This window comes from Loxodonta africana, chromosome X (assembly GCF_030014295.1).
Source record: "Loxodonta africana isolate mLoxAfr1 chromosome X, mLoxAfr1.hap2, whole genome shotgun sequence".
In the NCBI taxonomy this organism is placed as follows: domain Eukaryota; kingdom Metazoa; phylum Chordata; class Mammalia; order Proboscidea; family Elephantidae; genus Loxodonta; species Loxodonta africana.
In genome coordinates this window covers 17,115,263-17,139,780 of record NC_087369.1, presented here as the reverse complement: position 1 = coordinate 17,139,780, position 24,518 = coordinate 17,115,263, and the positions used below count along the sequence as shown (strand labels likewise).

Genomic DNA, 24,518 nt, shown 5'->3' with positions numbered 1-24,518 from the left:
AAAAAAAAAAGAAAGAAAATCACAGCTTGAGTGCCTTCCGCGAACTTTCTAGTCAACGCTTTGTTTATAGAGATATTTATAAAACATGGAGGGGCAGGTCTGTACTTTCTGCTTCTAACATGTTTTCATTTCTTGTTTTGTTTCCTTTGAAATATCAATGCACTTTAGAATGAGTAGGAACCGGATCAACAATGCCTTCTTTTTGAATGACCAGACTCTGGAATTTTTAAAAATCCCTTCCACTCTTGCACCACCCTCTGACCCGGCTGTGCCCATCTGGATTATTGTATTTGGCGTGATATTTTGCATCGTCATCGTTGCAATCACAGTACTGATTTTATCAGGGATCAGGCAGCATAGAAGGTAAGAGATTTAAAGGGAGTAATTTAAAGAGCATTTTTCCTATTTCCTCATGACTTGGAAAATAAGATTTTTCCTTGGTTGAAAATAACGCCTTAAACCTGAAACTTTTTTTTAAAAAAATGATAATTTTCAACATATCACTTATGCTGTCTTGTTTTTGGTACTTTTTAGAATCTAATGTCTCTTACTTAACCATGGCTACTCCCATCACCATCTTTCTCTCTATTCTACTCTGTGTGAATGATTAATATCCAGACTTGAATTTTTTTTCAGGCTTAGTTCATTCACTTTATCTTTCTTGTATGCAAACCACTACGTGGTGGCCACAGCTGGAGCCTGGGTCCTCCACACAGAAACTCTGGCGTGGGTCTTTATGAGATAATCAGTGAATTCCTGGTGGGGTGACTTGGTGAACATCGTCTCCTTCCAGAGATGAGGAGTGAGATTGCTGTAGGTCTTGGAGATGGCATCAAAGGTGGCTTTGGTGAAGCTGCCTAGGGTGGTAGCGCAGCTCCTGGCCGAGGTATAGTAGTCCTCAATGTCAGCTATTATCAGCTGCTTCTTGGGCAGGGGGCTGAGATGATGCCAGTGCCTCTAGGCACGGGGATGAGGCGCACCAGCACAGAGCTGCAGTGCCCGGTCATCTTGCAGGGAACAGTGTGGGGCTTGCTGATCTTCTTCTCCCAGTAGCCTTGCTGCACGGGACAATGGAGAGCTTGGCTAGGATGATGGCCCCATGGATGGCGTGGCCACCTCTTTGGAATACTTAATGCCCAGGCCAACACGGCTGTTGTAGTCCCCAGTAGTGATGAACGCCTTGAACTTGGTCTGCTGGCTAGCATGTCTGCTCTTGCACAGGCATGATTTTCAAAACCTCGTCCTTAAGGGACATCCCCAGGAAAAAGTCAATGATCTCAAACTCAATGGGCAGGGAGAACAGATAGAACTCCTCCAGGCACTTGATCTTCATGTCCTTGACCAGGCGGCCCAGCTTGGTGTCAGGGACCCACTCCTTGTCCTCAACCTTGCTTTTTCAAGCTCCATGGCCTTGGCCATGACCCTGGCCAACAGGCCACTGCTGAAGCCATTTGGTGTTTTCTTAGCCTGACTTGATTTTAATGTTTTTATTGTGATTTTGTAAGCTGGATACGCAGAGCTTCCCTAAGCAGGCTTTTTGGGCTTTTTGGGTAGGCGGTGTTAATTTTTGGTAGTCATCCACATCCAAATGCTGGCAGTCCCACAGTTCTTTCCATGTCTCATCATCTTGGCCTGCTGCTTCTTGGCCCAGTGCCTGCAAGCTGCCATCTTGTTCCAGATACCCTCACCCTGCTTTATACCTCTGTTCCTTTGATGGATGCTCATCCCTCTAGTGCCTATGATATTACATAGAGCCGTGTTCCTCAAAGCAGTCTTTGGGTCAACTCCCTGCATCAGAATCATCTGGAAGACAAGTTTAACATCTAGGTTCCTTGGCCCTACTGCAGACCCACAAAATTAGCATCTCTGAAGAAGGTGCATTTTAATGAATATCCAGGTTATTCTAATTCACTTAAACTTTGAGCATTTCTAATTTAACTACTTACGTATAGATTCCCAAAGGAGCCCTGGAAGTGCTGCTGTGGTTAAGCACTTGGCTGCTAACCGAAAGGTTGGCAGTTCGAACCCACCAGCCGCTCCTCAGGAGAAAGATGTGGCAGTCTGCTTCCATAAAGATTACAGCCTTGGAAACCCTGTGAGGGCAGTTCTACTCTGTCCTGTAGGTCGCTATGAGTCAGAATCAACTCCATGGCAACAGGTTTGGTTTTTATATAGACTCCCACTCCCCAAGTTCATTTACCTGGATTCTAGAACCATTTGCAAACTTTGATGTCTGAATTATTGATACAATTCCAAGAGAGAGAGTTCCTGAGGTAGTAGGGCAGGAGGAGAGGGGACAGGATTTCTCAGGATGATGAAAGGGGAAACCACTTTTGTTTACGAGTACTTCTGATCTGGAGAGGAACTGGGGAGAGTCCTCTACTCTTCACTGAACACCTTGATGCTTCTAAGCCTTCCTTTCTGATATGGAGGAAAAGAAATTCTGGTAAGTGGGAATCACGGAGACTTGCCTTGGTTTTCCAAAGAGTTGATGCCCACAGTATACATGTGGGATGTATTTGGCCATGTATGTGTTTGATTAAATGCTTCTTCTGAGGTTTATTATTTTCCATGTTTCACCCACTACTAGCAGAAGGTAATCATTTTCAATCTTGAATTTTGTAATTATTTTTCACAATTGATAAGTAAAATGCTATGGAATAAATATGGTTTATGTCTAGTCCCTGAAGGAAACTCAAAGATCAGGGTCAAATTGTACTTGCTGCCTTTTTCTTGGTGACCTTGGCATAACATGTAATGCAAATGGATTTGGTGCCAAGTGTTTGGTTTGGTTTTTGCTTTGAGAATATTAAGAAATATTCTCTTGCAAGATTTGAATACCTATGCTGAGTATTTTTAAATTTTGTATTAATCCTGAGATACTATGATTCCATGATTTCTAATGATTGTTTGTTGTTATTGTGTGCCATCAAGTGAATTTCTACTCATAGCGACCCTAATGGGCAGAGTAGAACTGTGCTCCATAGGGTTTCCTAGGCTGTAATCTTTACAGAAGCAGATCACCAGGTCTTTTCTCCCACGGAGCTGCTGGTGGGTTCGAACCACCAACCTTTTGATTAGCAGCTGAGCGCTTTACCCATTGTGCCACCAGGGCTCCCTTCTGATGATTGTAACCTTAGTGAATTCATTTCATCTGCTTAGTTCTCAGTGCCCTCACTAGTACCATAAAGGGTAGGAGTTAGAAGAATGGACTCTGGAAATAGATTGTTTAGATTCAAATTATTTATCTTTGAGGTTCCACCCTTGTCTGTAATCCATTAACTCTGTTGATATCAGGAAGCCCAGGCAATGAATCCAGGAAACTGAGCTTGGGATAATATGGCTTGTAGGGTTAGAGTCAATTTGGCTAAATTTTGCTCTCTTTGCTGTCTGTGCATAGATAACTTTTACTTTTCTAGAGTGACAGTGAGGCATAGTGAAAATCAATTATCAACTTGGTAGGATAAAAAGAATTAAGACAGTAGAGTGATTAGAGGGATGCCTGGCACACAGCATTCAGTAAGTGTTGGCTGTTGCTGTTATTTCATTATCCTCCCATTTGCTGGTCTTTCAGCTAGTTTGTTCTGGAATCAGCTGTCTCCTTCCTCCTGAGCAGTTCTGCAGTCACATAATAATTGGGCACATAGCATCCTAATCTGTTGCCTGGGAGAAGTCACAACCTTGCCTTCACAAATTCATTTCTTTCTCAAACTAGGAAAACAGATGGACAAATCTCTTGTGTAAACCTGGCAAGCATCAATAATTAGCAAATATAATCAGGACAATTGTGACAACCTTCTGAAGATAAATTGATTTGTTGTGTTTTAAGTTTGTACAATTTGTGGTTGGCTTCCTTCAGGCAAATTATTGCTTCAAAGGTGAGGAGAGGGTGCAGTTAGAAATAGGGAGAATCCCCCAAAATTGTGATGAAAGCTCTTTACAATCATGGAAGAGATAAGAGTTGCCCCCAAAACCTGTAGTTGTAAGGAAGATAGTCCAAGAAAAGTCCAACAATCCAATTCATATATTATATAATAAGGAGCATAGTTTGTTGAGGTACAAAATCTTAAAATCAGAAGACCGGAAGGGACCAAAGGGTCATCTAAGTAACCATTCTGCCTCTATGCAGAAGGGTGCCTGTATCGTCTAAGATATGGATATTTAAACTTGTTTTTGAGGAAACTTTTCAAGCAAAGCTTTAAAATTGTTAGCTTTGTCCATGATACATTACATTGCTTATTCAGAGCCACCAAATGGAGTGGAAACTATGCAGTCATTGAAGCTCAAACTAGGTAAACTCAAATACCAGCTGTGTCCTTTAGTGTGACATTGGCCAAATCACCTAACTTCCCTGAGTCTCAGTTTCCCCATCTGCAAAATGGAGATACTATCTCACAGGGCTTTCCGGAGAACTAAATGAGATAAATATGTATAAAGTTCCTGGCATATGTTGTTGTTGTTAGGTGCCTTCGAGTCAGTTTTGACTCATACTGACCCTATGTACAACAGAATGAAACACTGCCCAGTCCTGAGCCATCCTCACAATCGTTGCTATGCTTGAGTCCGTTGTTGCAGCCACTGCATCAATCCATCTCATCAAGAATCTTCCTCTTTTTTGCTCACCCTCTACTTTACCAAGCATGATGTCCTTCTCCAGGGACTGGTCCCTCCTGATGACATGTCCAAATTACATGAGACAAAGTCTCACCACCCTCTCTTCTAAGGAGTTTTCTGGCTATACTTCCTCCAAGACAGATTTGTTCATTCTTCTGGCAGTCCATGGTATATGCAATACTCTTCACCAACACCATAATTCAAATGCATTCACCTGTCAGTTTGTTGTACTGTGGTGGCTTGCATGTTGCTGTGATGCTGGAAACTATGCCACTGGTATTTCAAATACCAGTAGGGTCACCCATGGTGGACAGGTTCAGTGGAGCTTTCATAGTAAGACTGGGAAGAAGGACCTGATGATTTACTCCCAGTGAAAACCTTATGGATACCAATGGAAACTGGCATATAAAACCAAAGGAAGCCCTGGTGGCGTAGTGGTTAAGAGCTATGGGTGCTAACCAAAAGGTCAGCAGCTCCTTAATAAGTAGTAATTACTGTTATTCTCCAAGATCAGCTTAACCCATTGCCATTATTGAGGGGTGTTGGGAAAGGGCTTTTTTTCCCGCTTAGATATTGGTACCATACTACAGAAAATTCTCCATGAGTCACTGATTTATAACTTGGAATTTTATTAGTTAATAAACATCTATTTTCAAAGGCAAATGCTCCTGTGAGGCCTACTGGTCACTATAATAGTGATATACTTGTTAACAAGCTTTCTTAAAAAAAAAAATACCCTGATGTGTAGCCTTATGCCAATTTCCATGGTGTAATTACTTCTATCATGGCTGAAAAGTCCTGAATATTTAACAGTCAGCTCTCTCAAGGCTGTATCAGCCAGCTTCAGCTCATCATTACAACGGCCACCTCCTTGTGAAATTCTTTGAGCAGTCTTCCCTAGTACCATCCAGTTGAGAACAACAGTTTGTGGAAATGAGAGATTTGTTGGATAAAAAATCTTAGAAAAGTGACTTTTTACTTTTGGGAAGCAATTAGGGTGCTGGGCATGTGGGAAGGCAACCAAGATGAACTTGCCTACTTCACAATAGTGTCTAAACTAGATCTGTGTCTAGCCCCAGGTCAGAAGCAGATGTCTTAGTTATCTGATTAGCTTTATGGTGGTGATGATGATGATGATGGTGATAGTGGTGATGATGGTGACAATGACAGTTATGAGGGTGATGATGATCGTGATGGTGATGATGTGATGTGTGTTTTAGTAGAAAGAGCACTAGACCAAGATTCTTGGTCTTGGTTTCTAGACCCAGGCCCTGCATTTATTAGCTGAGTAATCTTGAGCAGGTCACATACGGAAAATGAGGATTATAATATTTTCTCAAATAATTATAATGATGAGAAGACCAAATCAGAAAATATACACAAGTACTTTATACTCTGGAAAGTACTGTATCAATAAATCAAATTATAAAATAAATAAAAGTTACTAGTATTATCATCACCATCAAAAATCAGTTACAAATTGCTAATTCAATATAACCTGTCACTTTGTGCTATACAAAGAGAGTCACAAACGGCACAATTTCAGACTTGCATGTACCTAGTAGCTTGGCTTATGAATACAATATGTAAATGGACTGTTTGAATATTCAGGTCTTAGGAAAGGATCCTTAATGGTTCTCTGAATCCATCTCTCCAGAAACCAAAGCCCAGAGAAATCAAAATATTTTATTTCTTTATTGACCATCCATTCTGTGACAGAAACTGTAGAAAGTATCACAGAAGAGACGAACATAGGTAACACATAGATGATCCTTGCCTGCAAGGAAATTGTGACCTTGTAGTTGGTAACAAAGCCTAGTTGAGTACTCTGGACATAGAGTCTTAGTTAAATGAATAAATAGTCTTGAAAATAGAAGTGTAAATAAAATCAGATTTAATGTCAGATTGAATCATTGGTTTTTTTTGGGCTGTTCTTAAATATATGTAGCCAATAGGAATCAAATGTGTGTTTTGAGTGGTACCTGGAGAGACTAGATAGAGTTCCAGGTCAACTCCTTTCACCAATCTTGTTCCACTCTGAAAGACAATAATAAGTACCACTTATCAAGCTCCCATTGCATGGCAGAAACCAGACTAGGTGCTTTGTATACATTGTCTCATTCAATTTCTACTGTAATATTATGCAGATTTTATTATTTCTGTTTTTCAAATGAAGGAACTTAGCTTCAAAGATATAAAGCAATTTGCCTACAGTCTGATGATTGGAAAGTAGCAGTTGTTGTTGTTAGTTGCCGTTGAGTCTGTTCCAGCTCATAGCAGCCTCATGTGTTACAAAGTAGAACTTCTCCATTGGGTTTTCTGGGCTATAATCTTTACAGAAGCAGATGGCCAGGTCTTTCTCCCACAGAGACTCTAGGTGGGTTCAAACCACCAACATTTAGGTTAGCAACCAAGCGCTTAACCACTGTTCCAGGTCTTCTTGACCCCAAAGCCCCCTGGTCTCACTGTGCTACAATATCCCCTCAGATGTTTCCAGTAACACTGGCTTTTCCCCAGGAATCATCCCTGCTGATTATGAAGACAGTTTCAGTTCCCCAATAATTGATTCTGTCTTCTTTGAAAAATCGTGTTTGTCCGTCCTTCGTTGGTTTTCTGGCTGTTCTGGGGCCTTGGCTTCTCAGCCCCACCTTGTTCGAAGACAGAGATTCTCTTTCTGCTTTGACCACCGCTACTTTATCTCAGCAATTTCCCTACCTCGACAACCCCTAACTCTGAGGGCCACCTGACACTTCTTCTTGGGCCCTCTTTTGCTCCCCTTCCATCTAGATTTATGAGTAAGATGCACTCTCTAGGCTCCTAGGAGCTACTTCTAGATATTTAATCATGGTTTCTTCATCCTCTTCCTGAACACCTGACATTGCAGGAACGATAGAAATCATTAACATTCAGTTTAATTTTCAGGAAAAAGAACTCATGTTTTTAGTAGGACATCAAGTCAGAATGATCCAGAAATATAGTTAAGCTTTATTAGTCTTAGTAAGAGCAATTTTTTTTAAGAGCAATACACAGATGGTGAATCAGTTTATTACCGTGTACACGAAGAAATGTGACAAAGTACTATGTATTGCTGTACAATAACCTTTGAACAGCTTATCATGTCCACCAGCCAGCGAGTTTGTGACACTGCAATTTGTGAAGCTCAACGTGTCTAAAACTCAGCTGGATCTAAGGTCACAAAAGAACAATCTGGACCTAATTTGCCACTGACTCAACTGAGTTGCATAAATTTCCACAGTGATATCCCTCAGAAGCTCTTTGGTTGAGAAATTATCCTTCTGAAGAAAAGAATCTTGTCCCCATCCACTTGCATCTTCCTTTTTTGGTTCTTTCCCATTCCTCAGTGATGCTGGATGGATTATTTTGCCTTTGTAAAGCTCTGCATGTGTCCAGGTCTCCATAATTTTCCTTCTAACTCCATTAGAACATTTTTACTAAAGAAACTGACAAATAGACACCTTGTTACCTGATTAGGGTCCGTGCCCTGGAGCAGTCGAGCCAATGAAACATACTCCAAGTCAGAAAGGGTGAGAAAGTTTATAAAAAAAAAAATTTTTTTTTTATACATTACCGGGGACCTGGCAGCAACACAGACTGTCTCTATGGAGTCCCAAAGAGCAATTTTACATTAGAGCTTATATACAGTCTTACAAGGGTTACAGATGTCTTTGTAGTCCCCTGCCAGACATTTCTTTATTAGGCTAAAGATATTCATATCAGATACCTGGGCTCTGATTTTCCTGTGGGGGTTGTAGGCCACAGGTGGTCGCACATAACAAAAGGTTATTTGCATCACTTTAAAACAAAGAACAAAGTCATTAACATTAGGTCAAAACAAAGTCATTAACAGAGGTATGTGAAGGAGGAGGCAGGCAGAGCAAGGAGAAGATCTTATAGGTTCATAATGGCATTACTAATGTCAAGCTCTCACCCATTTTGAAAAAGGAGAAAACATGCTGGGGAGTATTGGGGTTGCAACCTGGCAACCAATTCTTTCTAAGATATCATTGGATTGCCACCTATTTCAGAATGCTCCATTCAGTAAGATACCTTTATAACAGGAGTTTCCTACATACATAAATTTCAGGGTACAATTTGACTGTTTAAAATCTGTTTATTTTTTAAATTTTATTTTGTTGTTGTTGAGAATATACACAGCAAAAATACACCATTCAACCGTTTCTACATGTACAATTCAGGGACATTGCTTACATTCTTTGAGTTGTGCAGCCATTCTCACCCTCCTTTTCTGAGTTGTTCCTCCCCCTTTAACATAAACTCACTGCCCCCTAAGGTTCCTATATAATCTTTTGAGTTGCTGTTGTCACTTTGATCCCATATAGATAGTTCTTAAAACAGCATAATGCTCAAGGCAGACATTTTTTACTAGTTAAGCTAAACTATTGTTTGGTTTTAAAAAGACGTCAGGGGATACTTTTGGTTTAAAGTTTAAAGAGTATCTCAGGGCAATAGTTTCAGGGATCCCTTCAGCCTCCATGGCCCCAGAAAGACTGGAGTCCATGGTAATTTGAAATTCTGTTCTGCATTTCCCCCACTTTGGTCAGGATTCCTCTATGGAATCTTTGATCAAAATATTCAGTAATGGTAGCCAGGAACCATCCAGTTCTTCCGGTCTCATGGCAGAGGAGGCAGTTGTTCATGGAGGCAATTAGCCACTCATTCCATATCTTCCTCATATTCTTGACTCTCCTTCTTCCTCTGTTGCTCCAGGTGAATAGAGACCAATTGTCGTGCCTTGGATGGCAGCTTGCAGGCTTCTAAGACCATAGGCACTACACAACAAACTAGGAGGTAGAACAGAAGCACTAAACACATTAGGCCAATGAACTGGGATGGTCCATGAAACCATGACCCTAAACCCCCAGACCAAGGAATCAAATCCCATGAGGTTTTTGGCTGCTCATAAGTAGCCTCAGCAGCTACTCTTTTCTTTCTTTTTTTGTAAATACATCTATCATACAACTTTTGCCAGTTCAACTTTTTACAGAAAATCTATTTATTTTCATGGAAAATTATTATTTACTCCAAGCCCAATGAAGACTGAATTTGGGGGAGAATTTGCATTAGCTGTACTTTTTTTTTTTGCTGATAATTTATAAATATACATTTGCTACTAAGGCATCATCAGTACTAAAACATCAATCACTTCTCTCTTTTATAATCCATGAAAAATAGGGGAGGGAGGAGGAGTCAAATGTGAAGTTTTTCCTTTCACAGAGCCCTTTCCTTTTGCTTTAGGACACGAACTGTGCCTTCCACACATACTAGGCACCCAAAACACAGCTGTTGAATGAATGTTGGACACTGTGAATGGAAGTGATGTGGTTGATGGTTATAGAATGTCGACGGTCATTTAGGACATAAAAAAATGGACATGTAAAATAAAGGATGCTCCTGTCCCCAGGAGGAGAGGCCAAAGCATTCTAGTCCTCCCTGAGGGTGATTTCACCTGGCTGAGGTGATTCCTTGATGAAAAGGCTCTCTCATCACATTGAACTAGGCTTTATGCCTATTTGTCATTTATTAAATAAAGAATTATTTGTGAAATGGCTACGGTGCTCTTTTAGATAGCATGAGAGACTCCTCGGGCTTCTTTCCCTTATCTTATCTGCAACTCTCTTCTGTCTCTGGTAGAGTTTGAGCTCATTTCTGGAAGGCTCTAGGGCACCATGCTCTGTGTCTTTGTTTTCATGCCAGCCACCATCCTGACACTCAAGAAACATTAACTGAGTGATTTTGTGATTATTTGGTCCTTTTCTGTAGCATGAGTCCTATCCCTCTCAAAATAGTCATTTGTTTCTCTTTCACTTTTGATATTAATGACAGTAATTTTAATAATTTTGAATCACTGTGGATAATAGTTTCAAGGTACTTCTGATCACATAAGTTTGGGGATCACAGTTTGATTATGGAGTTTCACAAATCTCAAGCCTTGGCTATTCAACTCCTTTCATAGTGCAGTTACAAGTTAAACCAAAGACCTGGTTCATTAGGACAAGAATTATTTCTTTCTTGCTTTTGTTTCACTTGTCTGTGGGATATTGTGAAGGGGGGTACATACAAGAAATGTCACATGACTGTATTTCCTCCCTCCCTCCCTGCCTTCTTTCTTTCTTTCTCGGTTAGTTTTGAATAACCTTTATTTTGAATTGCTTATGGAGTGAGGACCATAATCTTTTCAGTGTTTAGGGCTTTAAAAGTTCTCCCTGCAACTTCTTTTGAAAAATTTCAAACTTTCAGATTGATAAATTCCCAGACTAGCACAATGCACACCCATATACTCTTCACACAGATACACCAAACATTAACATTTTACCACATTTACTTTCTCTCTCTCTCTTTTCCTTTTTCTAAACCATTTGTGAGTCAAAGACATTGAGTACTTCAACATGCATCTCCTAAAAACAAGAACATTTTCTTACATAACCATAAAACCATGATCAATGCAATTATCTCGTAGACCAAACAGTGGTGGATCCCATTCAAGATCTACCTTAGGCTACTGTGTGAGTAACTTTGCTTACATCACTAGTTCATCCATTCATCCGCCCATCCATTTCTTAGTTCAACCACCCACCCATCCTCTGTCCATCCATCTGACCATCTACCTCTTAATTTATCATTCCACCAGCCAGCCATTGATCTATAGTCATCGACCCATTATTTTATCCATCCATTTATTCATCCATCCATCTGTCCATCTACCTAGCCAGTCAGCCATGTGTCTGTCTATCCCCCCCTATGCACGTTAGTTGAGTGCGTACTCTGTCATGCATCCAGGTCAGCTGTTTTACAAAATATCTTTAAATTTGGATTGTCTTCTGACTAAGTTCTTCCTGATGAGATTCACACCAATTTTTTTCTTGGAGGCAGGGAACAGGAACATAGGAAAAAAATACGTGTGTGTGTGTGTGTTCTTCTCAGTGCCTCACATTTGGAGGCACTTGTTGTCAGTTTGTCTCATTATTGGTGTTCACCAGATTTCTCCTTTGGCAAAACACAAGTTTCTCTTTGTGATTAGTATGTTGCTTGTGGGGTATGTTATCCTGTTCCCCAACAATCGCTCAATGGTTTATTATTTGTTGATGTTCCTGGTCTGAATCAATTATTATTGTAGTGGTTATTTTCTATTTCTTTTAGTCCATCTATATTAGTTGGCATTCTTCTTCTGTGAAGAAGAGCTTTCTCTTTTCTCCCCCTCCCTCCACCATATTTTTAAAAGCACATTGAAATTGACTTTCACGTAGGACTAATAGGAAATTCCATCTCGATCATCAGGAGTGCATCTTCACCACCTCCTCACCCACCAGAGACTTATCAAGGTCCTAAGGGCCTCCACAGTGGTGGAAGTCCACTCTGGTCACGACAGCATTACCCGTCATCCCAGCCAGGGGATGAATCTACCTCTCTAGTGTTTCCACAGATTCATGGGACGAGAGAATTGTTGCCATGTCTAGGAGCCTCATGCTTAACATTGTGCCTCCATGGTGCCACCGTGGAATGGTGTCCAACATCCAACCTGTGCTAAAAAAAAAAAAAAACCCGCAGCTGTCAAGTCAATTCCGACTCATAGAGACCTTATAGGACAGAGTAGAATTGCCCTATAGAGTTTCCAAGGAGCACCTGGTGGATTTGAACTGCCGACCTCTTGGTTAGCAGCCGTAGCACTTAACCACTACGGCACCAGGGTTTCTAAGCTTAGGGAAATCTCTTTCCCCTCTGGTTGCCCAGAGAGGCACCCATCTCTCTTCCCCTGCCCCCCACCCCACCTACATAATACCAAGCATAATTGGCTCAGTGTCTTGGTCTTTTACAAAAGACAAGAAGAACCTTTGTATTCACAGGTTTCCACATGCCAAAGCAACGTTAAGGGTCTGGTTGCCAGCTTGGGTTGAGGTAGCAGGGTCTACAAAGAATATGAACAGAAGAAACTCAAATAGTTAATCCTGTAATGTAGAATTTCGTGGAATGACCTGGAGTTAGAGTGAAATTTATTTGAAGATATATGATATCATCAATTATTTCCTCCACTGTAAGGTTTCTCTTCTCCTTCCTGCTCTCCATCTTTGTGTAGAAAGCCATACCCAGGGATTTTCTCTCCTCCTTAATCCAAGTCATTCTCTTTTTGTGCTTTTAGGAACAACGACGGACCATCTGAAGTAGAAGATGCTGAGGACAAATGTGAAACCACGATCACAGTTGAAAACGGCATCCCCTGTGATCCCCTGGACACGAAGGATGGGTGCCTGAATGACGCCTTCGTGACTGAGGGTGAGCGGCTCACTCCTCTCTGAAGGGCTGCTGTCCTGCTTCCCCAAGAAGCTCAACACTTGTTTCTGAATGACTGCCTAGCACCCCACAATATCAAGGACAGATAATGTATTTTGCTTCACCATTCTTCTTTTTTAAGAAATTTTGAATGCGCATGAAAATAAAAGGCAATCAATTACAACAACGAAGACAATTAGAATCATCAGCTGTTGACGACTCAAAATTTTATAACATAGTGCTTTGACAGCACAAGCGCACAAGCATAGTCGTGTGGTGTTTGTAGTCACTGATTTAAAAATGCCTTAGTATTTAAGCATTTCCAGAAATAAGCTCAGGCCAGTGTATATATATGCACACATACTTAGAAAAATATTCTTCCCGGTGGGAAATGTCTATAATAAAAATAGAGGGAGTAGAAATCATTGAAAATGAATCCTTTCCAATATTGTTTAATCACTCTATGACTAAGTCAGCGAGAGTAAAAAGTAATTATTGTAAATGAGATCGATAAAAATGACAACGTTATTACACAGGGTGGAATTTGATCCCATTATCATCCCAACTATTGCTTATATATCTTCTGAATATCAGCCTCAGTTCTATCTGTTGACAATGCCTGTAATTTGTAAAACTCCAATCTATACTAATTTAATAAAGTGCTAATCATCTGTTTTCATTGCATGACTGATTGTGGTCTGAGATCTATTTTAATTTAACTGTTCAGGATTGTGGCATTTTCACACTGAGGAATGTAAGAAGCCCAATTTTTATTAGTTAACGTTTAATCTACTCTACATCCCTAGAAATGAATTATTTTTGTTGCATATGTCCCTGTTTGAAGACACCTTGTAGTTTTTAGACTTGATGTCGTTTCTAGAGGCCACATGTCCTTCCTTCCTTCCTTCTTTCCTCCCTCCTTCCCTTTCTCCCTTCTTCTCTTCCTGTATTCCTCCTTTCCTTCCTTTCTTTATTCTACAATGGTGAGCAAAACCAAATACAACCCCTGCCCTCATGGAGCTGAAAATTTACATAGTCAGCGCTTAATAAACGTGTGTTAATAAACAAGCAAATGAGGCGGTAGCTGTCACAAGCCCACTGTCCCTCCTGGGTACCACCCAGGGTTGGGTTTATCCAGGAAACTGTGCGGAAACAATGATGGAGGAGAAGACTTAGGGATTGAAGAGACAGCACAACGTAACTCCTCCCCCCCGACGAAATGGTGGACCATAACTCCTATCTGCTGGGATGGAACTAGGCTGCTCATGGGGCTGGCTGTTGGTGTCTTAGGAATTATCTTTAAAAAGAAAATAAAAAGCAGTTGCTGTGGAGTCGATTCCGACTCATGGTAACCCCATGTGTGCTCTGGTTCTCAATGGCTGCCTTCTTTCAGAAGTAGATCACCAGGCACCTCTGGTTGAATTTGAGCCTCCAACCCCAGATGAGCACCACCCAGGGACTGGAATCATCTAGACCATTGCTTTTCAGACCTGAACGTGCACATGAATCACCTGGGGATCTTGCCAAAATGCAGATTCTGGCTCAGTAGCCCAGGGTGAGGCCCGAGATTCTGTATTTCTAACAAGCTCGCAAGCGAGACTAATACTGCTGGTCTCCAGAAAGCACTTTGACAGTGTTAGAGAAAAGTTTCTAAAACCAAAATCTACTCCCAACCCAGAAAACCTCTCCACAAAAGGAGAAGAGAAAGAAAAGTTCCGATTGAGTGAGTATTAAACCAGAACGTGATGCATCACAGGCAATTCGATGAAGGAATGGTAGCGGATTGTATCCACCTTGCCAACCCCTGCTCTGGAAATTAGCTTTTGTTGCAGATCTGTAATGCTTCTTAATGCATTCAACCTAAAATTTCAAGGCAAAACAGCATTTATTTGCAAAACTTACACAGTGGCTAAGTATTTCGAAAACAATCAACGTTGTGTGCATCACAAGTAACGTCAAGCTGCTTTATATACTGCTGTGCTGTCAAAATTAAAACAAGATGTGCAATTGCTATTCCTTCCCAAATTTGCAGTGGATCTATTTTCCCAGCTCCAACCACAGTTCTGGAACCCTGGTGGTGCAGTGATTAAGAGCTATAGCTGCTAACCAAAAGGTTGGCAGTTCAAATCCATCAGGTGCTCCTTGGAAACCCTATCGGGCAGTTCTACTCTGTCTTACAGGATCGCTATGAGTCGAAATCAATTCAACAGCAATATTTTGTTTTGTTTTGTTTTTTGCTGCAAGTGCAAACGAAATTTCCATATCTCAAAATCCATTTACCTCTGTAATTGAGGTGCTTTCACCTAACTTAAAATTGGCAGTGATTAATTTGCAATGTAATAAATGGCATGTTAAAGGGCAAATACCGAGAGAAAAATCTAATGAAATTCTATAAATGCTGCCTTCCAAGCAACAAATATGTTCATTTGAAATCATGTGCTCGTGGACTGATGTTGTAACCGAACAAGAGTTCTTGACCTGTCTTGTTAGCCGATTGAAATAACACGGATGCCACACCACCAGTTGCAAGGGAAACTGAAAGTGGAAATTTATTGCCTGCGCAGACAAGGAGCCACGTGGGGTCTAGCGACCATGAGGATACGTGCTCCGGGTCTAAGGGGCCTGGGGAACTTTTTGTTTTCAATGGCATCAGGGGTTGAATTTGGTACCTGAACTCTCCGCCCTTAGCCCTCCCATCCCCACACTTGGAGGTCCGAATATTAAATCATCTTCCACCGGATGTGCGTGTAGTGGGACCCTTCGCTTCTAAAATGGAATCGGGTGAAATCATGGGCTGGGAAATATCATTCTTTCCAGTGACAATCGGGTCCGGGGTGGGTTGAAGGACGTGATCTCTTCAATCTGCGCATGCTTCAAGGTGTAGCTTGGGCTAGTTCAGTGGATGGAGCCACTACCTGCTGTGACTTCCTGAAAAGTGTTGCTCAAAACAAGCTTGTGGTTAGCAAGACAAAGAAAGGGGGTGGGGGGAAGGGGTGTTGATTGGGGTTTTCGAGATCGGTATTTGATAGTGCCTGTCTGTGTAGAAGGAAACCCTGGTGGCATAGTGGTTAAGACCTATGTCTGCTAACTAAAAGGTCAGCAGTTCAAATCCACCAGGGACGCCTTGGAAACTCTATGGGGCAGTTATACTCTGCCCTATAGGATTGCTATGAGTCTGAATCAACTCGATGCCAATGGGTTTGGTTTTTTCGTTTGATCTGTGTTAAAAGACATTTTCAAAGATGATATATGTAGATCAGCAGTGACCAATGAACGTTTTAATTGGTTTTGACGATAGAGAACACTAACTTTAGACCCCAATGAAGCTTATCCCCGCTCCCAATAATTCCATTCTTATCATTAAAACCAGTTACCGTCAGTGGACTCTGACTCATGGCGACCCAGTGTGTATCAGAGTAGAACTGTGCTCCATAGGGTTTTTTTTTTTTTTCTGCTTTAGCAAACGGAAATTTATTTTCTCATAGTTAAGGATGCTAGAAGTCCAAAATCAGGGTGCAAGCTCCAGGGGAAGGCTTTCTTTCTGTGTCAGCTCTGGGGGAAGGTCCTTGTTCCTTGGTTCCTTGGTGTCCATAGGGTTCTCAATGGCTGATTTTTTCAGAAGTAAATCTCTGGGCCTTTCTTCTGAGGCACCTCTGGGTGCATTTGAACCTCCAGTCTTTTGGTTAGCAGCTGAACATGTTAACCATTTGCACCACCCAGGGACTCCTTCTTATTGTTTTTGTTGTGTTGTTAGGTGCTGTTGAATCAGTTCCACCTCATGGTGATCCCATGTACAACAGAAAGAAACCCTGCCCGGTCCTGCGCCATCCTCATAAGACAGGGGTCCCCAGGCTGCGGAAAATTCCACCGCCTCAAGCAGCTTGCTTGGCACGCCTGGCAGTTTTACACTGAATCCTTGTTCCTTTGCTTGGCACGCCCCATAGCTTTACATTAAAATTCTGGTTCCCCTCTCCTTTACCCCCGAACTAGAGGAAATTGGCGGAAACCAAGTTTAGGCGCTATGTTGACATTCAGGATAGCTTCTTAGACTTCATACGTAGTAACTTCTCCGCCTCTGGGTAGAGTTTAACCCCCATTTTCTGAACACAAGATGCATGAAGTTATTTATAAACCCCATTGCACCTACGTAATATGATTAAGCGTGATGCCGATGTAACCTGTATGAACTTCCTACTTGTAAATCCCTTAAAACTAACTTTCCCCTCGCCCTCAGTGACCAGCAGCCCTGGCTGTCTCCTTTACTTGAGCAACAAAATAAACATGCCTTTCTGCTCTCCCACCTCAGTCTCTCGTTTACTGGCTGAGATGAGTCACGCCGAGCAGAACCTGGGGTTTCCACCCATTGTTGCAAGCCACTATGTCAATCCTTCTCATTGAGGGTCTTCCTCTTTTTGCTGACCCTCTACTTTACCAAGTATGGTGTCCTTCTCCAAGGACTGGTCCCTCCTGATAATATGTCCAAGGTACATGAGATGAAGTCTCACCATTCTCCCTTCTAAGGAGCATTCTGGCTGTACTTCTTCCAAGACAGATTTATTCGTTCTTCTGGCAGTCCATGGTATATGCAATATTCTTCACCAACACCATAATTCAAAGGTGTCAATTCTTCAGTTTTCCTTATTCAGTGTCTGGGTTTCACATGCATACGAAAAAAAAAGAATTTTTTTTCAATTGAAAATACCATGGCTTGTGTCAGGCACACCTTAGTCTTCAAAGTGACATGTTTGCTTTTTAATACTTTAAAAAGGTTTTTTGCAGCAGATGCGCATTATAAAATTATAATTACTATTATATTTTGAATTTCATCAATTAAAAGCTTGTGGAAATTTTTTCCCTTTCTTGTTACTTAAGTACCTGTATAATGTCCTTGATTTGACCTTTTGGTCCACCAAAGTCTAAAATATATGCTATGTTTACAGGCCAAGAAGATGGGTACTTAGGGTACTGGTAATTAGATGGTGAGATAAAAATGGAAGAAAGACTCAAAAGAGACTATTTGATTTTTTGAAAAATTGGAACTTCAAAAAGCATCCTCTGCATTTCTGAAGGCACAAAGTAGTGGAAGACAAATTTAAAAAAAAAAAGTAACGAGGGGAGTAGAAGTCAGGTGAGAATTTCCAGGTTGTTCATATATTCAAGGAAAACAGGTTAACTTCAGCCTCCAAGACACAGTAACTGAAGGAGTGTATTTAGGCAGGAACCAAATCTACCTTTTAGAGACCTAGAACACTCACCTTCATTTAGAAAGTGGTCAGGGACTTGTCAAATGTTAAGAGGACCTATTGTTATCTAGGAAAGAATGTCATACAGAGGAGTAACCTCTTAAGAACATCTAGGAACAAAGTGGAGAACCAATCTGTAGGAGGTGAGTACATCTATAAGAGGGCATAAACCCTCAACCAGGTTTGTACAACTCTAGATGGCACTACCTGCATCGTTAGGGGAGGTATACTGTGTCAGGAGCACAGGGCATGGAGTAAGAGGACCTGGGAGCAAATCCTAGTCTGCCCCTCTCTGTGTCCTTGGAGGCCGATAAAATGAATAAAGTATGTGAAAGTGCCACAGATATGCTAGCGTGCTGTGCAAAACACGATATGTGCTCAACAAACGAGAATGGAGTTTGAATTTGTGGGTGCCAGATTTTTGACTGGGACACCATTTTGACTTGGGAACCCTGAGTTCTTTACTATTTTTAACCAGTTGCCATCTAGATGATTCTGACTCATGGTGGCCCCATGTGTGTCAGAGTAGAACTGTGCTCCATAGGGTTTTCAATGGCTGATTTTTCAGAAGTAGATCACCAGGCCTTTCTTCCTCGATATTATTAGGGCTTTCTTATTTTTAAGAGGAGAATGAGATTTGACTTCTTGGTTGGTGAGATGACTTGCTAAGGAGCCATTGTCTGTCTTACATCCCTTTTTGTTATGTACTCCAGGAGAATAGTGTAGCTTTGCATATTGTTGTTGTTAGCTGCAGTCCAGTCAGTTCCCACTCATGGAGACCCCTATGTGGGCAGAGTACAACTGCTCCACAGAGTTTTCTTGGTTGTAATCTTTATGGAAGCAGATTGCCAGGCTTGTCTTCCAAGGCGCCTCTGGGTCGGTTTGAACCATCAGCCTTTCAGCTAATAGTGGAGCGCTGAACTGTTTGCATCTCCCAGGGACCTGAGCTTTGCATGTAGAAATCTTTTAATTGGTAAAACATCATCTGAACCCAATCAATGTGCACCAGCAGGCATAACCCAAGACCTGTGTTGTCAACAGGGTGAAAATTGGTTCTTAGGCAGGGAGAAAAAAACTTTAGATATTACAGTGGTTTGTAGCCTTCCAAAGGGCAACAGCGCATGAACAGATATACAGCATATCTATGGTATTAAAACTGTATTACGGTGAAGGAGATTAGGAAAGAAATGTCAAAAAAGTCTCAATAATGAAAAAAAAAAAGGTTGAGAAACACTCATCGTAGATGTGCTTCTTACTTTGAAGGTGTGGTAGGAACCTCGTTTGGTCACTAGATCATTTTGTGCACTGTCTGTTTATTCCACTGGTGAGGGGATTTATTCCACTGACAAAGGTCTGCCCCATTAAACAGCCTTGCTGGGGAAGTTTTCTACTCTAGCAGATATGTGCTATAAGCTTGATAGTCGATATAATAGCAAAAGGGAGTCTATGTCTCCTGCCTACTGCCTTTGACAAACACGTTGTTGTCCTTCATGAAAAAAACACATGGCATGGCTAGTTACCTCAATTACATAAGCAAATGCGTAGCAGTTTTCTTTCCTTCCTTCCTTCCTTCTTTCCTACTTACATTCCTTCCTCCCTCCCTCCCTCCCACAAGAATTTATTGAATGTTCACTCCATGCAAGATACCAAGACAAGGAGCAAATGGATGGTGGTGAAGCCAAGAAAGTGAATGTAGACCTGTTCGTCAATTAACTAGGGTTAACATCCCTTAAAAGGAGCCCCGGTTGTACAGTGGTTAAGTGCCCAGCTGCTAACTGGTTCAAACCCACCAGGTCCCATGGAAGAGAGATGTGGCAGTCTGCTTCTGTAAAGATTACAGCCTTGGAAACTCTATGGGGCAGTTCTACTCTGTCTTGGGGTTCCCTGGACTCCCTTTGTCATCCTAAACTATTGACTTATAGCTCACCATATTTAATGAACAATGACATTTTTGCAATATTCAGTTATTATCAAGGCTGCATTTGAAAGCTTATTAGATTGAACCATATGAAATTGTTGGTATGCAATCATTTTTGACCTACAAAAAAATGCCAGTTTCACATGGTTCACACTATTAGTTCGCTAGTCAATCCTTTGGAATTTAGGAAAGACATTCCCCTTATAAATAGGTTATACAGGGTGGTACAGTCTTCAGGGCCCTCAGAGTAGAACATTAGCCTGTGATATAGCTGAAATATTGTACATTTATGAGGTACATTGTTAGAAGACAATACTGTTACAATGCCAGAAATTAATGATAAAAAAAGAAAACAATTGAAAAAGAACCAGCTTTGATTGCATTTTGATTGTCAGTACTTGAGGAAAAATAGATTTATTAGAAGAATAAGAAAGTAATAGAATTAGAGGAACTTACAGGCACTCCAAAGAAAAAACAAAACCCGTTGCCGTTAAGTCGATTCTGACTCATAGCAATCCTATAGGACAGAGTAGAACTGCCCCACAGAGTTTCCATCTCTCTTCCATGGGACCTGGTGGGTTTGAACCAGATAGCAGCTAGGCACTTAACCACTGTACCACCGGGACTCCTTTTAAGGGATGTTGACCCTGGTTAATTGACGAATAGGTCTACATTCACTTTCTTGGCTTCACCACCATCCATTTGCTCCCTGTCTTGTTATCTAGTGCTGCTATAACAGAAATACTACAAGTGGCTGGCTTTAACAAAGAGAAGTTTATTCTATCACAGTTTAGGAGGTTATAAGTCCAAATTCAGGGTGCCAGCTCTAGGGGAAGGCTTCCTGTCTCTGTCGGTTCTGGGGGAAGGTCCTTGTTATCAACCTTCCCCTGGTCTAGGAGCTTCTCAGTGCAGGGACCTCACACCACCAAGAATAATGAAATTTCCAGAAAGAGAAAAAGCAAATGTCACACAGGAAACCATGGATGGAATCATTTAAAAATTTGGGGGTATTGAAGAGTGTCTTCACTTGAAGAGTGCTGCTCTGACAGAAATACCGAGAGTAGGTAGCTTTAACAAAAAGAAGTCTATTTCCTCACAGTGAAGTAGGCTAGAAGTCCAAATTCAGGGCGTCAGCTCCAGGGGAAGGCTTTCTCTGTCTGCTCTGGAGGAAGGGTCTTGTCATCAATCTTCCCCTGGACCAGGAACTTCTCCTTGAAGGAACCCTGGGTCCAAAGGATGCACTCTGCTCCTGGCACTGCTTCCTTTGAGGTATGCATTTCCCCTCTTTGCTTGCTTCCCTTTCCTTTTATCTCCTGTAAGATAAAATTTGGAGCAGGCCACACTCTAGGGAAACTCCCTTCACACTGGATCAGGGATGTAGCCTTAGTAAGGGTGTTATAATCCCACCCTAATCCTCTTTAACATAAAATTACAATTACAAAATGGAGGTGGTTGTTGTTGTTAGGTGCCCTCCAGCCGTTCCGACTCACAGAGACCCTATGCACAACAGAGTGAAACATTGCCCGGTCCTGTGCCATCCTTACAGTCTTTGTTATGCTTGAGCCCATTGTTGCAGCCATTGCGTCAATCCACCTCGTTGAGGGTCTTCCTATTTTCCGCTGACCCTGTACTCTGCCAAGCTTGATGTCCTTCTCCAGAGACTGATTCCTCCCGACAACATATCCAAAGTATGTAAGACGCAGTCTCGCCATCCTTTCTTCTAAGGAGCATTCTGGTTGTACTTCTTCCAAGACAGATTTGTTCGTTCTTTTGGCAGTCCATAGTATATTCAATATTCTTCGCCAACACCACAATTCAAAGGCATCAATTCTTCTTCGGTCTTCCTTATTCATTGTCCAGCTTTCACATGCATATGATGCCATTGAAAATACCATGGCTTGGGTCAGGCACACCTTAGTCTTCAAGGTAACATCTTTGCTCTCCAACACTTTGAAGAGGTCCTTTGCAGCAGATTTACCCAATACGATGCATCTTTTGATTTCTTGACTGGTGCTTCCATGGCTGTTGATTGTGGATCCAAGTAAAATGAAATCCTTGACAACTCCAATCTTTTCTCCGTTTATCATGATGTTGCTCATTGGTCCAGTTGTGAGGATTTTTGTTTTCTTTATGTTGAGGTGCAATCCATACTGAAGGCTGTGGTCTTTGATCTTCATTAGTAAGTGCTTCAAGTCCTCTTCACTTCAGCACGCAAGGTTGTGTCATCTGCATAACGCAGGTTGTTAATGAGTCTTCCTCCAATCCTGATGCCCCATTCTTCTTCATATAGTCCAGCTTCTCGGATTATTTGCTCAGCATACAGATTGAATAGGTACGGCGAAAGAATACAACCCTGACGTACACCTTTCCTGACTTCAAACCACTCAGTATCCCCTTGTTCTGTCTGAACAACCGCCTCTTGATCTATGTAAAGGTTCCTCATGAGTGCAATTAAGTGTTCCGGAATTCCCATTCTTCACAATGTTATCCATAATTTGTTATGACCCACACAGTCGAATGCCTTTGCATAATCAATAAAACACAGGTAAACATCCTTCTGGTATTCTCTGCTTTCAGCCAGGATCCATCTGACATCAGCAATGATAGCCCTGGTTCCACGTCCTCTTCTGAAACCGGCCTGAATTTCTGGCAATTTCCTGTTGATATACTGCTGCAGCCACTTTTGAATGATCTTCAGCAAAATTTTGCTTGCATGTGATATTAATGATATTGTTCTATAATTTCCACATTGGACTGGATCACCTTTCTTGGGAATAGGCACAAATATGGATCTCTTCCAGTCAGTTGGCCAGGAAGCTTTCTTCCAAATTTCTTGGCATAGACGAGTGAGTACTTCCAGTGCTGCATCCGTTTGTTGAAACATCTCTATTGATATTCCATCAATTTCTGGAGCCTTGTTTTTTACCAATGCCTTCAGAGCAGCTTGGACTTCTTCCCTCAGTATCACCGGTTCCCGATCATATACTACCTCTTGAAATGGATGAACATCGACTAATTCTTTTTGGTATAATGACTCTGTGTATTGCTTCCATCTTCTTTTGATGCTTACTGCGTCGTTTAATATTTTCCCCATAGAATCCTTCAGTATTGCAACTCGAGGCTTGAATTTTTTCTTCAGTTCTTTCAGCTTGAGAAGCACCGAGCGTGTTCTTCCCTTTTGGTTTTCCATTTCCAGCTCTTTGCACATGTCATTGTAATACTTTACTTTGTCTTCTCGAGCTGCCCTTTGAAATCTTCTGTTCAGTTCTTTTACTTCATCAATTCTTCCTTTTGCTTTAGCTGCTCGACGCTCAAGAGCAAGTTTCAGAGTCTCCTCTGACATCCATCTTGGTCTTTTCTTTCTTTCCTGTCTTTTCAATGACCTCTTGCTTTCTTCATGTATGATGTCCTTTATATCATTCCACAACTTGTCCGGTCTTCGGTCACCAGTGTTCACAATACTGGGAATCATGTCTTAACCAAGTTGACACATATTTTGGGGGGACACAATTCAATCCATGACACTCATAGATTGAGTCATTGTCTCATTAACATAAGTGCCTCTAATCCTGCCTCATTAACACCATAGACGTAGGATTTACCACACAGAGGAAAATTAGATGAGATGACAAAATGGTGGACAATCACACAGTACTGGGAATCATGGCCTAGCCAAGTTGACATACATTTTTGGGGGGCACAATTCCATCTATAACACTCCCCAGTTCTGCATTCTGGCTTCCACTCCCACAACCCTGAGGAATTGGCTCTCTCAAAGGTCACAAAAGAATTTCTGGTTGTCGAGGTCACAGCTTCTTGGCCCTCACCCTCCTGAATCTCTCTGAAGCGTACGACAGCATAGTGTACCCTTCCCCCTCTTTGACATGTTCTCCCTTTGTGGCTTCTGGACATGACCCTAACCTGTTACTCTTCCTCTTGCTCTCTGACCATTCCTGAAAATGTCAGAGAAAAAGTTGAAAGAGAAATAAACAGGTGAAAAATTATTTGAGTGATACTGTGAAAACTGTGGTTGAGTTCTCAGTAGTGAAAGAAGGAAGAGACGTGCATCTTGTGCATAAGAAAGGAAATAGAGAAAATACCCGGAGTTAACAGTTCACTCTACTGGTCACCAATAGCTTGGTTACTATCCAGAGAAATCTTGGAATAAGGGAGGAAAAGTGTGCAAGACGTCATTGTCTACGAAATGGTCAGTGGCTTCACATAGTGGCAGAGGGAGACAAGGCTTGAAGAATAGGTATTCACAATCCCTTACCTGCAACTCCCAAATCCAGAAGCTTCTGAAAACTATTTGGTGGCAACACCTGACTTGAATAGATGTAGTGTTCTTCATGGTCTTTTTTTATCCTACTTAATGTGACCATCATATGATTGAGTGCAGATGTATTCAGGTGTTTGGGGGTAGGATGCCACCCCAA

The 24,518-nt window shown here is 41.5% G+C and overlaps 1 protein-coding gene and 1 pseudogene across 1 annotated transcript in view; one reads left to right on the top strand and one right to left on the bottom strand.

Annotated features, from left to right (window-relative positions):
• The window catches only part of CLTRN (collectrin, amino acid transport regulator), a 38,448-nt gene extending 24,501 nt beyond the window's left edge, over positions 1-13,947 (top strand). Inside the window, exons 5-6 of the mRNA XM_003415974.4 lie at positions 169-363; positions 12,791-13,947. Of these exons, the coding sequence (XP_003416022.1) occupies positions 169-363; positions 12,791-12,947 (352 nt within the window). The 3' untranslated portion in view covers positions 12,948-13,947. The remainder of the gene's footprint in view (positions 1-168; positions 364-12,790) is intronic.
• LOC104846421 (small ribosomal subunit protein uS5-like) lies at positions 368-1,456 on the bottom strand (annotated as a pseudogene).
• Positions 13,948-24,518: the final 10,571 nt, after the last annotated feature.